Source organism: Anoplophora glabripennis, unplaced genomic scaffold, assembly GCF_000390285.2.
Source record: "Anoplophora glabripennis isolate ALB-LARVAE unplaced genomic scaffold, Agla_2.0 scaffold829, whole genome shotgun sequence".
In the NCBI taxonomy this organism is placed as follows: Eukaryota; Metazoa; Arthropoda; class Insecta; order Coleoptera; family Cerambycidae; genus Anoplophora; species Anoplophora glabripennis.
This window is the reverse complement of record NW_019417933.1, coordinates 152192-174737: the sequence shown is the minus strand read 5'-3', so window position 1 is coordinate 174737 and position 22546 is coordinate 152192. Positions and strand designations below refer to the sequence as shown.

Sequence of the window (22546 nt, the reverse complement as noted above, 5' to 3'; positions counted from 1 at the left end):
GGTGTCATAACCACACCTGTCGCTCTTAATTTATCAATATTTTGCACAACGAATGAAGGGTATTAGTTCACACCTGCAAACCATTTTTTAGCATCAGTTGAGGTCTCCTCAAAGACTCCTTAAGTTCAGTTGTAAACAAAGGATACTGGTACATTTGCATTTACGAAAATTCTTTATGCTTCAACATGTGACGTTTGATACCGCTCCTGTATTTAGTTTCATAATCGCAGTCATCACATCTGTACTTTCGAACCCGTGAAGGATCTTTATGTTTCAGTTGGTGACTTTTGATGTACCTTTTATATTTAGTTTCGTAATCGCAGTCTTTACACCTGTACATTTGAACCTGTGAAGGATCTTTATGCTTCAGTTGGTGCTTTTTGAAGTAACTCTTGTATTTAGTTTCGTAATCGCAGTCATTACACCTGTACATTTGAACCTGCGAAGGATCTTTATGTTTCAACTGGTGATTTTTGACGGCATACATGTATTTATTTTCGTAATCACAGTCGTTACACCTGTACATTTGAACCTGCGAAGGCTCTTTATGTTTCAGTTGGTGAATTTTGATACTACTCTTTAATTCAGTTTGGTAATTGCAGTCGTTACACCTGTACATTTGAACCTGCGAAGGATCTTTATGTTTCAGTTGGTGANTGGGCAAAAAAGGAGCCGCACCGTCCATCTTCGCCATATAAACCTATGTTAAAATGAACAACTTTCAACAATCTCAAAATCTAGATTAAAAAAAAATTCAAACAAAATATGACGCACAGAGAAAGGGAGCACTGGCTAATACGCTATATAAATTTCAAGTACATCTGCGCATTTTAGTAAACCCGATGTACCTCCTCAAATATCTGAAAGTTTAATAATTATAAATAGATAACATAAACATATAACATTTGAAAGTATGCTATTGAAGTCTCCGAGTCTTTTGTAAAAAAACTCCCACACTGCTGACATTTCCCTGAGCGCCTCATATTAATTTTTAAATCGATTATGATGTAAAATCAGTATGCTACTTTTAAATATGTATCAGTCGGTCAGAAAGCACGCATTCGCAGTTGTCTAAGCAACAGCGATTAAAAGTAGTAATGAATGATTTTATTCGATAGTCAATACTATTCGTTTAGTAATTATTCGATGGTAGAATTGATTCGATAGTGCCCATCACTAATGAAAATGGTGCACGATTCAAATCTTGTGTTGTTTTTGGGACACCATTTAGAAACTCGGCCCAACGTAACGTAGGTACACCAACTTTAATTCAAATATCTCTACTATTTCGAAAATGATAGACATTTTAAAACATGTTACAACAAACAAAAGTACAAATACGTACAAAATAGAACTGAGACGCCCCTAATAGTTGATCTCCCAACGCACAAATGTGATATAATTAAGTCAACAGCTTTCTATTATAAATATCATGTATATTTATTTTACATTAGACCTATCAATTAATTACATGTTCTACACAGTTGACAAGATCGCTGTTTAAAATTAATGTACAGGTAACATAACTTGGCAAAGTTTTGAACCTTTTGTCAATCAGCAGACCATCATATTGTAAAAAACGGGAAAAGTATCGGTGTCATAACCACACCTGTCGCTCTTAATTTATCAATATTTTGCACAACGAATGAAGGGTATTAGTTCACACCTGCAAACCATTTTTTAGCATCAGTTGAGGTCTCCTCAAAGACTCCTTAAGTTCAGTTGTAAACAAAGGATACTGGTACATTTGCATTTACGAAAATTCTTTATGCTTCAACATGTGACGTTTGATACCGCTCCTGTATTTAGTTTCATAATCGCAGTCATCACATCTGTACTTTCGAACCCGTGAAGGATCTTTATGTTTCAGTTGGTGACTTTTGATGTACCTTTTATATTTAGTTTCGTAATCGCAGTCTTTACACCTGTACATTTGAACCTGTGAAGGATCTTTATGCTTCAGTTGGTGCTTTTTGAAGTAACTCTTGTATTTAGTTTCGTAATCGCAGTCATTACACCTGTACATTTGAACCTGCGAAGGATCTTTATGTTTCAACTGGTGATTTTTGACGGCATACATGTATTTATTTTCGTAATCACAGTCGTTACACCTGTACATTTGAACCTGCGAAGGCTCTTTATGTTTCAGTTGGTGAATTTTGATACTACTCTTTAATTCAGTTTGGTAATTGCAGTCGTTACACCTGTACATTTGAACCTGCGAAGGATCTTTATGTTTCAGTTGGTGATTTTTGACAGCACGCTTGTATTTAGTTTCGTAATTGCAGACGTTACACTTGTACATTTGAACCAGTGAATTATCTTTATGTTTCAGTTGGTGACTTTTGATAGCATTTTTGTATTTACTTTCGTAATCACAGTCGTTGCACCTGTACATTTGAACATGCGAAGGATCTTTATGTTTCAGTTGGTGACTTTTGATGTACCTCTCGTATTTAGTTTCGTAATCGCAGTCTTTACACCTGTACATTTGAACCTGCGGAGGATCTTTATGTTTCAGTTGGTGCCTTTTGATAGCATTCTTGTATTTACTTTCGTAATCACAGTCGTTACACCTGTACATTTGAACCTGCGAAGGCTCTTTATGTTTCAGTTGGTGAATTTTGATACTACTCTTTAATTCAGTTTGGTAATTGCAGTCGTTACACTTGTACATTTGAACCTGTGACGGGCCTTTATGGTTTAGTTGCTGCTGTTTGATATCACTCTTGTATTTAGCTTCGTAATCGTAGTCTTTACAATTCTGCAAAGGGTCTTTATGTCTCAACAGGTGCCTCTGAAGTAATTGCTTATTTTTAGTTTCATACTCACACGATTCACATTTATATACTTCCGAATCGTTCTCGCATCTCGCACAGTGTGCCGTAAAACAGGTCTCACTTTCAGTTTCGTAAATACATTTATCACATTTGTACAATACTTTGCGCTCCTGCTTGGTTTTCACTTCTGATCCATTTTCGTGTTTACATGCATCCTCTACTTCATCTTTACAGTCACTCTCCTCGAATGGTACAACATTGGAGATATGAAGTGGCGTGTCCCTGAAAAAAATTGCAAATACAGGATATTTTTGAAAATCGGGTTTTAATTTTAAGAGGTTACAGGTGACACATATCAAAATATTGTCTTTAAAAAAAATTACTCTAATAAACGGGCATATTTACATTCGAAGTTGATGAGATGTGGTTATTAATTATACATTTGTACCAGCACACAGTGGTCGGAATTCTGAAAAAGCTGGACAAAAGTCAAAATTTCAAAGTCGTTGGTTTGTGTTAATACTTCAGAATATTCTAGAGGAGTCACTACGTAGTTCTTTAAAGTGACAGAGAGCTGACCTGTGTATAGACCACAGCAACTATCGGAAGTAGACCTCCGGAAAAGCGGTGAATTGAAAATACCTGCAAATTTTTTCTAGAGTATGGATCATTGTGTGCAATAGAGAGAGTGTTCCTGGAGTTAAGTAGAATACATTTGCTCATTTAGAACCTCATTTTTCAAAACTTGCATGTTTATACATTTCTAATTTAACATTTTCCATGCCATTTTATTTTTCTTTTGCTAAATTTCATTATTTTATGGATACATTTTATTAATTTAAACTGACATTTTATCAAAATTTACATTTTATTATGAACTGTCACTTTTTTTATCTAACCGTCACCTAAATTATGATTATTATTTCGTCACCATTTATCCAGTATGTCCTTACTTGATTAAATACAAAATTAGGCTCATACATTGTAAACATAAAGAAAGATATTCGTTTATCACAGATTAGTACCTGACTGAATTTTGAAATATATTTCTACTCTTACTTTTTTGTGTAGGCTTATTTAATAATTCAATTAACATAATCAGAATTTATTTCTTGAAATATCGGAACATTTTTCACAATTTTTTTGTTTCAAAATTATGTTCTTCGTCTACATTATTATTATTTACAGTTTTGTTGAGGATTTTAAATAATACCTTTAAAATAGCTTAAAAATTAACAAACCAGGCCAACCTGGTATTCTTCTTGTAATCTGCTTACGTAAGCACTAATTATTTTGTAACTCAGTAAGACCTATCCTTTTTGTTTCAAGAAAATTGCGATTTCTGTCCAAAGTTAAAAAAATTTAGTGAATGAATGAAATTCAGTATAGCATTCGTTGTACCAATACCTGATGTAAAGCCATACTGATTGTTTTATAATGATCTTACATTTTTTCCAATAATTTGTTAAACCTAACTCTTAACGATTGTTTAAAAATTTATATGATACCATTTATTACTGACATAAACTCATAATTTGTTAATTTAACGTCAGATGATACAAATTTTATCATATACCACTTGGTGCTATTTTTTAAATTAATATTAAAATAGTCTTCTCTTACTTCCTTTCTTCATCTTCCGATTTTATGTCCACATATTCAGCTTTGATCGACATTTCAATCTCGTTAATATCGAATTCCTTGTCCAGGTTTTCAGTTTTAACCAATAAATCAAGTGCAGACGTATCTATTTGACTTCCTGTGGCTGAACTATCAAAAATACTTTTAATTTTTTCTTCTAGCTCTGAGCAATCTTTTAAGAAACTGTTGTGAGTACACAGAGAATCGAAGCATTGCTTGCAAACAACGGGATTTTTTACTATATTTATATTCTACAAAGCAGTTTTGTTAAATTACAAAATATGAGGAAAATAAATATTTTTCATACCATTTCAGGAGCCAATTTCTCAATGGCGTCAAGTTCCACTTCACATATGCACCTAAACTCAGTTTCTACTGGGTGCATACACAATCGACATATTTTCTGACTACAAGAAATATCAACTAACTCGCTTTTCTTTTCCTGCATGTACACTTCTCTTAGGTCGAGCTGTAACATTGTTTCGTTATCCACATAAAGCACAATTGTCTTATCAGTATTCAGACATGTTGACTTGAATTCTGATGCCTTACTTAACTTTCTTCTGCAAACGTTACATATAACCCCGTTGCTCTCGTTATCAAATTTCTGAAAAATATGCAACTTTAAATAGAAAGAGGATAAGTGTAGTGAAAAATAAAAGTTAAATACTAAAAGCTGCTTTACACTTGATACTTTAGGATCAAATCTAATTATATTTCAATGACTCACCAATTTCAGCAAAAGAATATCTAACATTTCTCTGATAATGTTGTCTACCGCTTCGAAACTTTCATCGGTTATATTTTTAAGGCAAAGCCTACACGAAGTTTCCTTAACTTCACTCATTAGTCAGCAACAATCTTCTTTTACGTATAAAAAAGAACACGGATATAAAAAACAAAAATATAAATCTTCACTTCTAACCTTCTTGGCTTCTTACGACTATCAGCACAGTTGGGGACTGTGGTTGGTTAGGAACACAGAACACAGTATACTAATCAAATAGTATACTGTGGTTAGTAGAGATGAGCAATATTTCGACACCGGTGAATTAGAACCGGTGATTTCAAAATCACCGGTATTCCCGGTTACTGCAATTTTAAAATAACCGGTTTGCAGTGACTACGTCGGGTATTTGCGATTTGTGCTTGCTATTTCATTTCAGTGATTGTTGACCGGCGATGTTGCGAATCATGCCGATTGCCTTCGCCTGTGGTCCGTGGTTGGCAATGTTTTTCACTGGGTCCCCCTAAACAAGAAATGTATTTCCTTCCCGATAGCGATCGTGTTCGCGTCATCTAGCGGTATACGACAAAAGTTTTGTTTAATACAGTCTTGTTTTGCAGATTGCAGCAATTTTAGAGTTTAGTATTTACATTTTACGATTTGGTTAACGTTAAATTTTAAAACTTTAAGTTAAGAATATTTTATAATTAAATTTACCGGTAAGTGAGTGTAACTGTATTATGTTTTTTATTTATATATTTATATATATAGACTGGTAAAGAAACAAAAGATGTCGGGGCGTCAAAATAAAAGTAGTTTATGGAATTTTTTCACACCCGTCCCGGAGGAAGACCACAAAGCGTCCTGCAATATTTGTAAAAAGAAATTATCATATAGGACAACAAATTCTAATTTAAAAAAACATATGACTACAAATCACCCCACAGTTAATTTAACTCGCGAGATACGGGCTTATGAGCCAAATATAATTGAAATTGTTAACGAGCCCGGTCCATCAACAGCTATCGATAACGGAAACTTGACGCCAAAAGTTGTTTCTAACCCTGGAACTTTAAAACAAAACTTCGATTCCAAAAGCGCTGTTATCAGAAGGACAAATCAGACAACACTCTCATCCTACATCCCCCGAAAAATTAATTTGCAATCACAAAAATATATTAATGAGAAACTTTTAAAGTTATTTACAAAAGATTTGCAACCATTTAAAGTAGTGGAGGATCAAGGATTTCGGGAATTTATTAACGCTTTAAACCCAGCATATCAGTTACCAAGTAGGCATTATGTTTCGAAAACAATGTTGCCCGCAGCCTATGAAACATGCTTAAACGATACACAGGAATTGGTAAAAACAGCAAGGAGGGTATGTTTAACTACGGATACCTGGACATCGTTGTCGACAGAAAATTATATGGCAGTAACTATTCATTTTCTCAATGAAAATTTTAATTTAAAATCTATTTTACTTGAATGCGCTGTTTTATCAGGATCGCATACATCTGCTAATTTAGCAGAATCGCTTAATAATATTGCTGATAAATGGGAAATAAAAGAAAAGATTATATTAGCTGTTTCAGATAATGCAGCAAATATAAAGAAAGCCCTTTCTGAGCCTCCTTTGCAGTGGAAACATTTTGGATGTCTAGCCCACACAATCAATTTAATAGCCCAAGATAGTCTAAAAATTCAAGAAATAAAATGTCTCATTGATAAATTTAAAACTATTGCGGCGTATTTTAGACGAAGTCCTCAGGCAACCGAAAAACTTTTAACATATCAAAAATGTCATACTCCAGACCAGCCACCATTAAAATTAATACAAGATATCCAAACACGATGGAATTCTACATACTATATGTTGGAAAGATTTGTACAATTGGAAGATACGGTAAAAAGTACAGTGGCCCTAATTGAAAAGGATCTTCCACATTTAAGTGCACTCGACTGGCAGGTGGCTAAGGATTTGTGTAGAGTACTAAAGCCGCTGGAAAATGCAACAAAAACGATCAGTGGGGATCAATATATAACAGGATCAATGGTAATTCCTTTAACAAATGGAGTTTACAGTGTTTATATGAATTTAAAAAATAAAAATAATATCCAGGAAAGTGCTATGAAAGTAGTTATTTCCATTATAAAAGGGTTAGACGATCGACTTGGTAATTTAGAAAGAAGTAAAACATTTGCAGTTAGCACATATTTAGACCCCCGATTTAAAGCGTATGCTTTTAAAGATGAAATATGTGCAGAAACTGCCAAAAAAATAGTTACGGCCGCCGTGGCACATCATGTTTCATTAAAAGCAAAACCAACTGGTGACCAAGTCGAAAAAGTGCCAAATACTGAAGACTCTCGTGTAGATGAAGATGACGAATTATCAATTTGGAGTTCCCTAGAAAAATCAACAGCTACCGTAAAACCGAAAGGAACTGCAACGTCTAGGGCCCTGATGGAAGTTCAGCGATATATGGAAGAGGATTTGCTACCCCGAAACGATAATCCTCTTGACTGGTGGCGAGAACATAAATACAGTTACCCATATTTAAGTATTGTCGCTCAAGAAAAACTCAGTATCGTCGCTACCTCGGTACCATGTGAGCGTATTTTTTCTAAAGCTGGATTGGTAATTTCAGATCGCCGAAATAGACTAAGTGGCAATAAAGTAGATAAAATTTTATTTTTAAATATGAACACTTAAGTTTTAGGTACCTACCTAACGACATATTTTAATATTCATGTTTTGTTTCCTTTTTACGAGTTTATTATTTGTTAGATATCCTATCTAATTTAATTTTGTTATAAATGTCTATTTGTTTTTTATTTTTTATATATTTATTTCCGTTAAAAGCATTGTATTTATTTATTTTTATAATTAAAATATATGATATAGTAAAATAAATTGTTTTAAATTATTTAAATACCGGTCTCCAATTTAAAAATATGCGACAAAATATAAACTATCAACCAATAGAATCTGATATTTTAATGTTATTATTACATATTACTCAATAAACATTGCAAGTTAGAACAATTAATATTTTCTCCCACCGGCGAATCAGTGAAACAGCGACCCGACACACCCGACCAATACCACGGAGATGATCCAGCTCGATCAAAACCAGTGATTTTCGCCGGTAAAAATCACTGTTATTTGTGAGTCGCTGATATATTATTATCGGTGATCGCAAAATCATCGGTAAGCTCATCTCTAGTGGTTAGGAATAAAGATGGGCGATGGGCGAAACAACACTGCGCTGACCTTCGTACCGATTCCAGTGAACCGGTCCTGTGCACTCGCGCTCTCTCGCAATTCATTCGGTTCGTGACATTGAGGATAGGTGAAGCCACAAGTTAAGCTATCAATTGATTTACTAAAATGAAAGAAAAAACGCCGCAGGCGAAAATTTTCAAATTTTCAAGGTAAACGGCTTTAAATGAATCTGTAAATTTTTAGTTGCACTTAGTTCGGCTTGTGGACTTTTACGAACATTAACGCACACCCATTAAAAAAATTAAACACTTTTATTGCCCATTTATTCAATGTTGAAATAGTTAGAAATTACAGCAAATTTATTACAAAAATTATTATTACTGATAGGGGCAGAATTTTGTTCAAAATTAATTATTTCCTTTCACTGCAATTACTATATTACTTAAATTCACTTAAATTAAAGTAAATATTAAACTATCCTACATTACATTTCACAGAAATTACAATATAAAAAGATAAAGGAAATGAAGAAACACAATTAAGTGAGTTAACACTTGTTATGTGCAAACTTTTAAGTACTGCTTTGTATTTATCAGTCGATTACAGTCAATCAATATTGATATGAAACATTCTAGCAAACTTGCAATCTTACACACTAATACAGTAAAATTACATAATTAAAAGGAGGACTTTGCTTGAAATTTACTGCAAAATTTCTTATGTAATGGGTAAATTAATTCTAAGAAAAAACGAGAAATTAATTTTATTTCAATTAATACTTGTTAAAGAACCCCGCACAAAACATATGGACATTGAACATCGGTCAATTTTTATGAAACTTCGTATTTTGCTAATCCTCGTCAAACTCATCAAAAGTCTCAATGGGCACCAAGCCCTACAACCCCTTTCAACCCCCCAAACCACCCCCAAAGATCAGGGTAATGAATTTGACAGATTACAGGTTAATTGGCTTACCGTAATATTTCACTATTGTAATCGAACCTACATATACCTATACCATAACTAGGCTTGAGACTATCAATGGGCACCGAGCCCTACAACCCCTTCCAACCTTCCAAAACCACCCCCAAAGGTCAGGGGACTAGACTATCAATAGGCACCGAGCCCTACAACCCCTTCCAACCCTCCAAAATCACCCCCAAATCCCACGGTTGGGGTCGGACCAACCCCAGTTCTTATCGAAGCCTGACATGACTTTTCCCTGCTTACGGCGTATAAAACCGTTCAATCTTGAATTCCATCCTACACCCATCTTATTGTTTAATACCCTTTAACCCACAAAAAGTACCAAAACCTACCATAAGATTTTTTGCTGTTTGCTGTACGTTCGACTGCAGTAGTAAAATATTTCGGTAGTTTCATTGACTGATAATATGTCAAGTGTATCCCCTGACCTGTGGGGGTGGTTTTGGGGGGTTGGTGGGGGTTGTAGTGCTTGGTGCCCATTGATAGTCCAAGTCTAGTTATGGTATAGGTGTCTGTAGGTTCTACTACGGTAGTGAAATATTACGGTAAGCCAATTGACCTGTAATCTGTCAAGTTCATTACCCTGATTTTTGGGGGTGGTTTTGGGGGGATTGTAGGGCTTCGTGCTCATTGAGACTTTTGATCAGCATGATGAGGACTATCAAAATACGAAGTTTCATAAAAATTGCCGGTGTTCAATTTCCATATGTTTTGTGCGGGGTTCTTTCCCAGTGATTCGATACTTTGTAACTTTGTTACAAAGTACAGAGCAAGCATAGCATATTTGAACGTCGCTATGAACATTTTTAATAGTCTTTACGAGTCTTGCAGCACGAAGGGCTTTTTATGTTGCAGTTGATGCCGTTTGATAGCATTCTTGTATTTACTTTCATAATCACAGTTGTTACACTTGTACATTTGAACTTGCGAAGGATCCTTATGCTTCAGTTCGTGCACTTTGATATAACTCTTGTATTTACTTTCGAAATCGCAGTCGTTACACCTGTACATTTGAACCTGAGAGGGCTCTTTATGTTTCAGTTGATGCTTTTTGACAGCATACTTGTATTTACTTTCATAACTGCAATCATTACACCTGTATATTTGAACCTGCGAAGGATGTTTATGTTTCAGTTGGTGCTTTTTGATATTACTCTTTAATTCAGTTTCGTAATTACAATCGTTACACTTGTACATTTGAACCTGCGAAGGCTCGTTATGTTTCAGTTGGTGATTTTTGATATTACCCTTTAATTTAGTTTTGTAATTGCAGTCGTTACACTTGTACATTTGAACCTGCGATGGATCTTTATGTTTCAGTTTGTGATTTTTGATATTACTTTTGTATTTGGTTTGGAAATCGCATTCGTTACACCTGTACATTTGAACCTGCGATGGATCTTTATGTTTCAGTTTGTGATCTTTGATATAACATTTGTATTTAGTTTCGAAATCGCAGTCTTTACACCTGTACATTTGAACCTGCGATGGATCTTTATGTTTCAGTTTATGATTTTTGATATTACCTTTGTATTTAGTTTCGAAATCGCAGTCTTTACACCTGTACATTTGAACCTGCGATGGATCTTTATGTTTCAGTTTGTGATTTTTGATATTACTTTTGTATTTAGTTTCGAAATCTTGCAAAGGATCTTTATGCCTCAACAGGTGCCTCTGAAGTAATTTCTCATTTTCAGTTTCGTACTCACATTTATAAGCTTCTAAATCATTCTCGTGTCTCGCACAGTGTACCGTGAAACTGCTCTCACTTTCAGTTTCGTAATTACAGTCATCACATTTGTACAATACTTTGAGCTCCAGCTTGGTTTTCACTTTTGATGCATTCTCATGTTTACGTCCATCCTCTTCTTTATCTTTACAGTCACTTTCCTCGAATGGTACAATATTGGAGCTCTGAAGTGGCGTGTCGCTGAAAAAATTGCAGATACAGGGTATTTTTGAAAATCGGGTTTTAATTTTAAGAGGTTACAGGTGACACATGCCAAAATATTGTGTTTCACAAAAATTATTCTAATAAAGGGGCATATTTACATTCGAAGTTAATGAGATGTGATTATTGTATACATTTGTACCACCGTACGGAAACAACTGAGTGCTTGCTATCATTCCTATCACTATGTGTTATTAAAAAGGATAGTAACTTTCAAACATTTTCACAAACAAATATTCAATTATAAGTTTATAAACTCCGCAAGGCATTATTTCATTTTTATTCTAGTGAAATAATTAATAATTAAAATAATACATTGGAATCATAGCAAAAGATACTCGTTTATCGGAGATTAGCGTCTGACTAAATTAATTAAGTTCGTTACAATGAATTATTTTCCTTCAATGACAGTGATTTTTGAAATATATTTCTACTCTTATCTTTTTTTTGTGTAGGCTTAGTTAACAATTCAATTAACGTAAAATAAGCATTCGTTTCTTGAAATATGGGAACTTTTTTAACAATTTTCTTGTTTTGAAATTATATCTCGTATATATACTTAATCTCTTCATTATTATTTACAGTCCTGATGAAGATTTTAAATAATACCTTTAAAATAGGGTAAAAATTAATTTTCTGTAAGAATGATTTAATACTTGTGTACAAATCAAGCCAAACTGGCTTTCTTCTTGCAATCTGCTTACATAAGCCCTAATTATTTTGTAACTAAGTGACATCTATTCTTTTCGTTCCAAGAAAATTGTGATTTCTGCCGGAAGTTAAAAAATTTCGTTAGAGGAAAAACAAGCAACTGTGCAATTTTGTAGCCACAACCTGCTCCGATGACAATTTTATTTTTGCCCACGTAAATGCAAATTACATACAATATTTTAAAAATCTGTTTACACCAGGTGAAAGATATCAATTTTTGCCATGAAATTTTATTAAAATAAGTTTTATCTATCTCTTAAAATAAAACAGTTAGACCTCCCTAANAAATTTTTGGGTTGCATAGACTTTGCCTAGTCATTCGAAGGTCATATAGAAAAAAAATCGTCTCACTCATATTTTTTCCATATTCTACATCCATTCAGCTTTCATTTGCAACCAGGCTCATATTTTTATCTACTCTCTGAGTCAAGATATTTGATTTTTGTACAAACAAAAAAAAATGATACATAGTGCGGCGCTTGTTTCTTCTTTTTAATCAATCAATGAATATGCTTCACCTATTCTCAATGTCGCAAGCCGCCACTGGCTAAATGTAACATTATTAGGTATTTTTTTATTTATAATTTATTTGTTTATATTTTTGTTGCAGTTTAGAATACATATTTGTTGGTTTAAAATAGCAGTATTCCATTTCTAATCATATAATCAATTATTTATCGAAAAATAAGCAGATGCCACTTATTTTAAACAAATGACATGAGCCACCTATGACTGAATATTTAATCCATTCTTCCTCTCAAAGTAATTAATGCTTTTTGTTGTATTTTTGTAATTAAAAAGAAAATATGACCCTATTGCCACTGCACTTAACCCACCGCTGAATAAAGTAAATCACTGCCTGCCGTACTTTTGGGACGCCATTTAGAAACTTGACCCAATGTAACGTACCTACACTAACTTTAATAAAAAATATCTGTACTATTTCGAAAATGGTTGACATTTCGTTTATGAAACAAAGTACCATCATTCTTGGTTGTTCTATCCGCTCCTATTGTCTGAGAGATTAAAATTGCGGCGTCCTGTATAGTCGATCTCCCAACCCACAAATGTGACAATGGATTCAACAACTCTCTATTATAAAAATCATGTATATTTATTTTACATTATACTTTTCTATTAATTACACGTTCTACAGAGTAAACAATATCTCTGTTTCAAATTAATGTACACGTTTAACATATAACTTGGCGAAATTGTAATAATAATCTTTATTTGAAAATAGGAAACATCCTAATATACAAAAAATTTTTTTTTGTTGTCACCAAATTTGACTCCATATAACTTTTTATAATGCAATATAAAATTAAACTAAATAAGCTACATTAAAAACTAGCTAAAAATTATACCGGAGAACAGGGTGAAAACAAACTTACATTACTAATATATCGACTTAACGTACTCTAACATTTTCTTTTTAAATTCCCTCAACGACACAACATTAATGACATCATTTATCATTTCATTCATTTCATATCATCCAAGACCTTTATATAACGTATTTCTGGTCAGACTTAAGGCATGCCTTGGTATATACAAATTATTATTAAATCGTATATTATACTGATGAACCTCATTCGCATAAACTATATACCTCTGAAGGTAACGAGGGACCAAGCCATTAATTATTTTAAAAACATATATCATAGCCATAAACAGCAATCTATTCCTAACACAGATCCTCTGCAGAGATGACAACATAACTCGTATAGGGGTATGTCTGCTACATCTGATAATAATTCTCATTCCTCTGTTTTGTAATTTTTGTAGAGCTCCAATTTTATTGAGATCTAATGAATACAACAAACTAGCACAGTAATCAAAATGTGGCTGGATTATTGTATTATACACAGTTATTCTTGATGCCATAGAAAGATGCTGGGATACCCTTGAGGAAAAGAGTAACTTCTTAATTATTTTCCTTTGAATATAACGAGCATTCAAATAAAAACGTGGTCGAAGTTGGCTCTGACACATTGGACGTAGGGAGTAGCTTATAGCGACCAACTTAACCTCATTTCTCAACGAGCTGTATAGCAGCTGTCAGTTTCAATAACGTTAATGACTATATAACTTTATTTTAAAGAATAATCGTGATAACAATAACAAACAATTAAAGGACCTGCTGAAAGTGTCCCCCTCTTTGTTATACCAATAAATTAAAGCAGCTGCTGAAAGTGTCCCCCTCCTTGTTCCAAGCACTTTTCACACCTGTTCCTCAAAGAATTAAAGACATTTTCTAAGATGCTCGGGGTATTGTTAATTTCACGAATCTTGTCTATAAGTCGAGCCTGCAGATGGTTTAAATCAGGAAAAGGCAGTTCAAAAATAGTGTTTTTAAGGTAAGGCCACAAAAAGAAATCACACGGCGTAATATCACATGACCTCGGTGGAAATTCATGTTCAGCATTGAGACTTATTAGTCGATTTTGGAAAACTTCCCTCAACATATTCATCGTTTCGCCTGCCGTATGTGCCCTTGCGCCATCTTGTTGAAAGTAAAAGTTTGTAATTTCGTTTTCTTCCAGCTGGTTAACAAAAGGAGCGATAATTTCTTCTCTATACCTTTGCGCAGTAAGAGTACCATTAAAAAAAATAGGTCCATAAATCCTCCTTCGATTGAGAGCACACCAAACTCCAATTTTTTGAGCATGTAGAGGGCCCTCGACAAAAAAGTTATCTGTTTTTTCAGAAGACCACATTCTCATATTCTGTGAGTTTATTTAACCACTTAAATGAAACCAGGCTTCATCAGAAAAAAAGGTGATATTATGAAGTTCACCGTAGTTGTTTAAAAACCATTCACAAAATACAGCCCGTCGCGGAAAATCAACTTCATGAAGTTCTTGCTGACAAGTTAAACGATAGGAGAACAAACGCAAATCTTTTTTTAACACTGTGTGGCAGGTACCGACTGATACTCCCACCATTTGTGATAAAACACGTACAGAAGTTCTTGGCGCATTTTCCATTATTTGTTGGACATTTTCTTTTAATTCTTCAGTCCGCTTTTTAGGTCGGCCGCTTCCTTCTTTTCTTGTTACACTGCCCGTTTCACGAAAAACATTAACACAACGCTGAACTGCACTTTGAAAAATTTTGTACTCAACAACGCCGGGAAATTGATTTTGAAATTCTATGAAACATTCCTCAATAGAATACTTCCATATTCCATCAATCTTGCGTCCATTTCTAAAGTAGGACTCTATCATAAACACTTTTTGTTCTTGAGAAAACACCATTTCAAACGCTTTTTAAAACGAAAATATTCAAATTGATAGTGGCGATATAGCGCTTTGACAGATGACGTTTAAGTTCATTTGCTATACGCTACGCCCTACGTTCAAATTTTCAGAACCAACTTGACCACGTTTTTATTTTTGTAAGGCTCGTTACAAAAAGTGTGCATTAAATTGAAGATTATTATCAATCATAAACCCCAAGTATTTTATTTCAGTCACAATATTAATTATATTATCATCTATCTTTAAATGTATTAAGTCTTTATTAATATTTCTGTACTTAAATGAAGTTGTAATAATCATTGCTTTAGTTTTATTGATATTCAATTAAAGTTTATTATGTTTTAAATATTTAGTAATGTCAGTCAATGCTAAATTCATCCTATTTATAGCTGTGTCCAAACAATTACTGGTAACTGACAGCAAGGTGTCGTCTGCAAACAAATTTAAGAAAACCTCATTCTGGAAATCCTTAATGTCATTAATATACATTAAAAACAATAACGGTCCCAAGGCACTACCTTGGGGCACACCAAAGCTATTAGTTTTTGCACACTGTCCCTTTTTTTTAGTAACCTTACACCTGTCAGTCAGATAATCCCCGAACCACTCTAATACCTTTCCTTCTATTCCAAATTTGTTAAATTTTAATAGTAACATTGATCTATCTATGGTCTCAAAAGATCCTTTTAAATCTAGAAAAACTGCTACAGTGTAATCTCCCCTATCCAAATTCCTTTTCCATTCAGTGATCGTCGATTGTAATGCAGATTCACAGGAATGTTTAGCACGAAAATCCGATTGATTAGTAAAAAGCAAATTATTCTCATTTACATTATTCATATAGTTGTTAATATACCATCATTTCCAAAAGTTTTTCGCAACTTGGTAAAGTATTAACAGGTCTAAATTCCCAGGACTTGATGGTGCCACTAACCTTTTCAATTGGAATAATTGTACTAGTTTTCAAATTACTTGGAAACATACCAGATTCAAGAGAGCAATTTATGAGAAGCAGCCGGACATGCCCCGCTACTTCAAATGAAGATTTAATAACTCTACTGTTTAGTACATCCATGGTAGAACCTTTACTGTTCGATTCTCCCACCAATTTACCCAATTCTCGAAAATTAAGCGTTTTAAAATTAGTCCAGCGGGCATCTGTATAATTACCATTATCAACTTCATATTGTTGATTGCCAATGCTATCAATTACTTCTTTAATACTATCTACGAAATAAATATTAAAATGTTCAACAGTATCCATATCACTTCTAGTTATGTAAGTTTGATCACTGACATCAAAGTGAATACCTGTACTAAAATTATCATTGAAATGGATGGAATGATATGGATTATTTGTGTGTTCATCAATATTATTATAATAAAACAGTTGATTTTTGGTTTTCAACAGATTAACAACCTGATTCCTCAATGCCTTATAGTCATTCCAGTTTACATTAGTATTATTATTTATAAATTTTTTATATGCACTATCCCTTGCCCTACTTTTACGTCTAATTTCATCATCATACCAAGGTAATTCATTTGAATAACATTTAACATTTTTTATGGGGGCAACTTGGTTCAAAACATATTCACAGTTATCATACAAGTTGGCAAAAACCCTGTCTATATCTGTACAACCTAACAAGTAATTACAATCAATCACACCAAGATTAACCTTAAATAAATGCTCGTCATTTACGGCCCTAAAACTCCTTTTTATATTATTAATAGTATATACTGAGTGATTTACAATATTGACCGATATTATTATAAACTCTTTGTCAATCAGCAAAGCGTCACATTGTATAAAACAGGAAAAGTATCGGTGCCATATCCATACTTGTCGCACTTGAATGCCTCCACTTTACCAATATTTTGCACAACGGATGAAGGGTAACAATTCACAACAGCAAACCAATTTTTATGCATCAACTGAATTGTCCTCAAAGACTCCTTATGCTCGGTTGTTAGCAAAGCATACCGGTACATTTGCATTTATGAAGACTCTTTATGCTTCGACATGTGACGAGCGATACTGCTCCTGTATTTAGTTTCATAATTGCAGATATTACACCTGTACATCTGAACCTGTGAAGAGTTCTTATGTTTCAGTTGGTGCTTTTTGATATAACTTTTGTATTTAGTTTCGTAATTGCACTCACTACACTTGTACATTTGAACCAGATCTTTATGTTTCAGTTGGTGGCTTTTGATAGCATACTTGTATATAGTTTCGTAATCACAGTCGTTACATCTGTACATCTGAACCTGTGAAGGATCTTTATGCTTCAATTGGTGGTTCTTAATATGGTTTCTGTATTTAGTTTTGAAATTGCAGTCATTACACTTGTACATTTGAACTTGTGAAGGATCTTTATGTTTCAGTTGGTGCGTTTTGATAACGTCCTTGTATTTAGTTTCGTAATCACAGTCGTTACACCTGTACATCTGAACCTGTGAAGGATCTTTATGCTTCAATTGGTGGTTCTTAAAATGGTTGCTGTATTTAGTTTCGTAATTGCAGTCATTACACCTGTACATTTGAACCTGCGAAGGATCTTTATGTTTCAGTTGGTGATTTTTGATAGCATTTTTATATTTACTTTCGTAATCACAGTCGTTACACCTGTACATTTGAACCTGCGAAGGCTCTTTATGTTTCAGTTGGTGAATTTTGATATTACCCTTTAATTCAGTTTGGTAATTGCAGTCGTTACACCTATACATTTGAACCTGCGAAGGATCTTTATGTTTCAATTGGTGATTTTTCATGTAACTCTTGCATTTAGTTTCGTAATCGCAGTCTCTACACCTGTTCATTTGAACCTGTGAAGGATCTTTATGCTTCAGTTGGTGCCGTTTGAAGTGTCGCTTGTATTTAGTTTGGTAATCGCACTCTTTACACTTGTACATTTGAACCAGTGAAGGATCTTTATGTTTCAGTTGGTGATTTTTCATGTAACTCTTGTATATAGTTTCGTAATCGCAGTCTTTACACCTGTTCATTTGAACCTGTGAAGGATCTTTATGCTTCAGTTGGTGCCATTTGAAGTAACTCTTATATTTAGTTTCATAATCGCACTCTTTACACTTGTACATTTGAACCAGTGAAGGATCTTTATGTTTCAGTTGGTGCCTTTTGAGAGCATACTTGTATTTACTTTCGTAATCACAGTCGTTACACTTGTTCATTTGAATCTGTGAAGGATCTTTATGCTTCAGTTGGTGCCTTTTCATGTAACTCTTGTATTTAGTTTTGTAGTTGCAGTCGTTACACCTGTACATTTGAACCTGTGAGGGATCTATATGCTTCCGTTGGTGCCGTTTGATGTAACTCTTGTATTTAGTTTCGTAATCGCAGTCTTTACACTTGTACATTTGAGTCTGCAAAGGAAGTAATTTCTCATTTTCAGTTTCGCAGTCACAGGACTCACATTTATACGCTTCCAAATCGTTCTCGTGTCTCGCACAGTGGTCCGTAAAACAGGTCTCACTATCAGTTTCGTAAATACATTTATCACATTTGTACAATTCTTTGCGCTCCTGCTGGGTTTTCACTTCTGATCCATTCTCATGTTTACATCTATCCTCTTCATTTTTACAGTCACTCTCCTCGAATGTTACAACATTGGAGCTCTGAAGTGGCGTGACGCTGAAAAAATTGCGAATATAGGGTATTTTTGAAAAACAGGTTTTAATATTGAGACGTTACAGGTGGCACATGTCGAAATATTGCGTTTACCAAAAACTTACTCTAATAAAGGGGCATATTTACATTTGATGTTGATGAGATGTGAATATTAATTATACATTTGTACCACCGTACGGAAACAACTCCGTGCTTGCTATCATTCCTATGACCGTCACTCTTAAACTTGATTGAATTATGTGTTATTAAAAAGGATAGTAACTTCCCAAGATTTTCACAAACACATTCAATTATAAGTTTATGAACTTCGCAAGGCATTATTTCGTTTTTAATCTAGTGAAATAATTTCCATGTTGTTCAAATAGTGTAATAAAAATGTATAAATTTGAAATAAGACAAATAATTTCGTGTCTGGACATTTTATTAATAAGAAATTCAGATCAAGCAGTTGTGTTGTGACATTTTGGCAAGGTAAGTCTGTAGCTGGCAGCGACCAGGTGCAGACTTACTGGTGGGATTTTGAATTGTCATTCCCCTCACCCCTTACGACAAAAGGTAGAAATTTTGAAAGGCACACACAACAAAATTCTAATATTAAGTAATATCTCAATAAGAGTACTCGTCAATTTAAGCAAAATAAAATCTGACGAGTATCATGTTTCTCTTCACAATAGTTGAATCAACGAGAGTACTAATAACATAGTTTTAATTTTAATGATGAATCGATTCAGATCTTTAATACCTAATTTAATTATCAAAAAAAGCATTTAAGGCTATTGTTACGGTTTCTTGATTTTTTTTTTTTAGTTCTTGTTCATTTAAATTTAGTTTTCCGTTAAATACCCCGTCCATTGTTATTTTTTTTGTACATTCGCTCGCTCCCCCCTATATGTCCAGAGCTCCATGGTTCGACAGGAAGTCTTTAAAGCTATCGAGTCACGCTGGTGCCCGTTTTTAATTCCGCTTTCTGATTTTCGCTAATAAAATTAAGTGCAAAAAGGTGAAGAAAAACCATCTCCAAGTTTTTTTCGACATCGCCAACTATACTTTAAATATTATAAAATTTTTACAGCTATGTATAAAATCATACAATAAATCCGTAAACAAAATGTCAGAAACAGATAATAGTTATTTATTGTATCAGTGTTTTAAGTAGCATTTTATCCATTCAAGAATGTTTAAATGCGAGAACGTAGTTCGAGCGTTTAATAGTCTTTAGTGGATAAATGGCAATTATAACACCAATGCAATATAACACTTTATCCGTAATCACATCACAATCATATTTGTGGAGAATTATTGGAATTTAATAAAAAAAATATTGCCACGACTTGATATTTCTTACTACTGTAGATGCTCAATGAACCGTGGTAGGTTTTGTTATATCTACTGGTTGCTATGGTACGTTGTTTATTATCAATTATTTAATAAATAGTTCTGAAATTGGTAAAAATACAAGAAAATAATTGTGTTCCTGTGGCTGTGTTTGAAGAAGCTCAAGAATCAGGGAATATTCTCCTTTTTACTAGCACTGATATCTGAATTACTGTTTGTGTTGGTTTTTTATTCAGTTGTTTTTGTATATCTGAAAGTTTTTCCTCTAATACCTGTTTCTTTTGTTTTAGTAACACATTGTTTGTCCGTAATTCATTTATAAGTTGCTTTAGGTACATATTCTCTTCCTTTAAAGATAAATGAGAATTATGAATCCTACTTTCTATACAAATAGATTCCTGTTGGCTTGTACCTTCAAAAGATGTTGAACATAACCAACGTTTACCAATAGAAGAATTCTTCTCCTTTATGTATTCAAGCCTTGAAAATGCTTCAATTGCTTAGCTTAGTATAAAGGTAAGTTGCGTTAAATTACCATATTTTGGGTTCCCTTGCTCTATGTCAGTTCTTATGCGAAACACCCTGTATACAGGGTGTCCCAGATAGGCTTAAAAAAATTCAAATAACATTTTTCGTTTTAATGTCGCAATTCCGAGATACAGGGTGATAAAGTTACATTTAAGAAAATTTTTCTTAATTATTTAAAACTGTTATAGATAAAATTGTGCACGAGCCAATGTGAACCGTACGGTAAGAAAAACGTGAAAATATTAAGAAAAGCAGGGACGTGCATGCTGGCGGCTTTAAGGCTATAATTAAGAAAGAAAGTACGTTAAAAGTCAAAATTGTTTAAATTTTCAAACCGTTTTAAAAACGCCAAAGATTGATACAAACAAGGTATGCTAGTCGCGATTCCATAGGACGTACTGTTTTCGAGGAAGATTGAGTTAAACTTGTTTGTTTGTCAAGTACTTTGAAAATGTGTTGAGAAATTTCACCGAGTCCATCGTAACGCAACTTTTCAATTAAAAAATCTTTAAAATACTTCTACCGTCTTCCTTTCGAAAACAACCGATTGATTTGAAATTTGTACGATTTAATATGGAAGCCAAAGAAACAATAAAATGATGGCACTATGAAAATAAACACGGACGACAGACGCCATTGAAAAATGCACAAATGTCAATTTAGCGTCATCGGTCATAATGATTCGTGTACAATAAACAGTAACAAACCATTGCTTCTACATTCGAGATAATTCGATCCCTGATTGGTCGAATGAAATGTCGTGAAAAATTACACCAATCATCGAGCGGTAAAACCAAATGTTGCGTTTTGATGTAGTCTTGATCTTATTGTTTTTTTACCAGAATTTAATGGCCAACATGAAGGAAATAAAATTACTGATCACGTGGCTTGTAAACATTTATGAAGGCTTCATATGAACCACCCCACTATTTTTTCACGAAGAACACTCTGTATATCCGTTTTAAAATCATTGAATAACGGAAGAAATTGGCCGTTTTGATCATTTGCTGCTCATTTTGGTCCCTGACTTTTGCATTTTTTTTAACCGAGTGCTATCATGAAAAATTTTGATCAAAACACCTACATCATATTTGATATGTTTAAAGATTTCACACCAAGCTTTAAAATAAAATTGTCGGATCATTGTAAAACCAAAGAGAAAAATGAAAAGACTTTGGACTTACTTATAATCTTCAGATTTTAATTCAATTTTTTCTGTGATAATATGGAATAGATTTTCTATGGTTTTGTCGACAGAAATATTTTTAATTTTCTCTTCTATGTTAAAACAGCCCTTTAAGAAACTCGTGTGGGTGTTCAAAGAATCGATACAAGCTTTGCACATAACGGGATCTGTGGTGGAAGTCAAGTTCTGCAAGAAAAAATCTACTTCAATTTCTTTTCTAATATGAATATAATTCGAACAAAAATTTGTTTCAAAAAATCAAATAACGTATTTACCACTTCTGGAATATATTGACAGAGTGTATCGACATCCACTTCTTTTACTGGTGTAAATCCACAAGTGACCACTTGCATACACAATCGACAAATCCTCTCCTGATCCAACATATCTTTTAAATGCTCTTTACGTCTTTCCTTTAGATAAATTTCTCTTAGGTCGACCGGCGTCCCCCTTTCAGAATCGATATATGGAAAGATACGGTCCTCGGTATCCGTACACGTTGCCTTGAAATTGAATGCCGCAAACAGTTTAACGGAACAGGCATTGCACATTA

At 33.7% G+C, this 22546-nt stretch overlaps 2 protein-coding genes across 2 annotated transcripts; one reads left to right on the top strand and one right to left on the bottom strand.

Annotated features, from left to right (window-relative positions):
- The first annotated feature begins 6993 nt into the window (after positions 1-6993).
- Positions 6994-7864, top strand: LOC111692532 (zinc finger BED domain-containing protein 4-like). The gene has a single exon (XM_023456580.1). The coding sequence runs from the start codon at positions 7022-7024 to the stop codon at positions 7862-7864; it is 843 nt and encodes a 280-aa protein (XP_023312348.1). The 5' UTR covers positions 6994-7021.
- A 2316-nt stretch (positions 7865-10180) lies between these two features.
- On the bottom strand, positions 10181-19018 carry LOC111692531 (zinc finger protein 142-like). The gene is made up of 4 exons (XM_023456579.1): positions 19008-19018; positions 18672-18947; positions 11010-11294; positions 10181-10367 (listed from the first exon to the last, which is right to left on the bottom strand). Exons 1-4 carry the CDS (start codon positions 19016-19018, stop codon positions 10181-10183), a joined length of 759 nt encoding a protein of 252 aa, XP_023312347.1.
- Between the last annotated feature and the right edge of the window lie 3528 nt (positions 19019-22546).

Coding starts and splice junctions, on each gene's coding strand:
- LOC111692531 (XM_023456579.1), bottom strand. Junction 11,295..18,671: donor CTTCCTTTGCAGACTCAAAT/GTACAAGTGTAA, acceptor CAATTTTTTCAG/CGACACGCCACTTCAGAGCT. Junction 10,368..11,009: donor TTGAGGCATAAAGATCCTTT/GCAAGATTTCGA, acceptor TCAAATGTACAG/GTGTAACGACTGCGATTTCG.
- LOC111692532 (XM_023456580.1), top strand. CDS start 7,022: ATGTTGGAAAGATTTGTACAATTGGAAGATACGGTAAAAAGTACAGTG.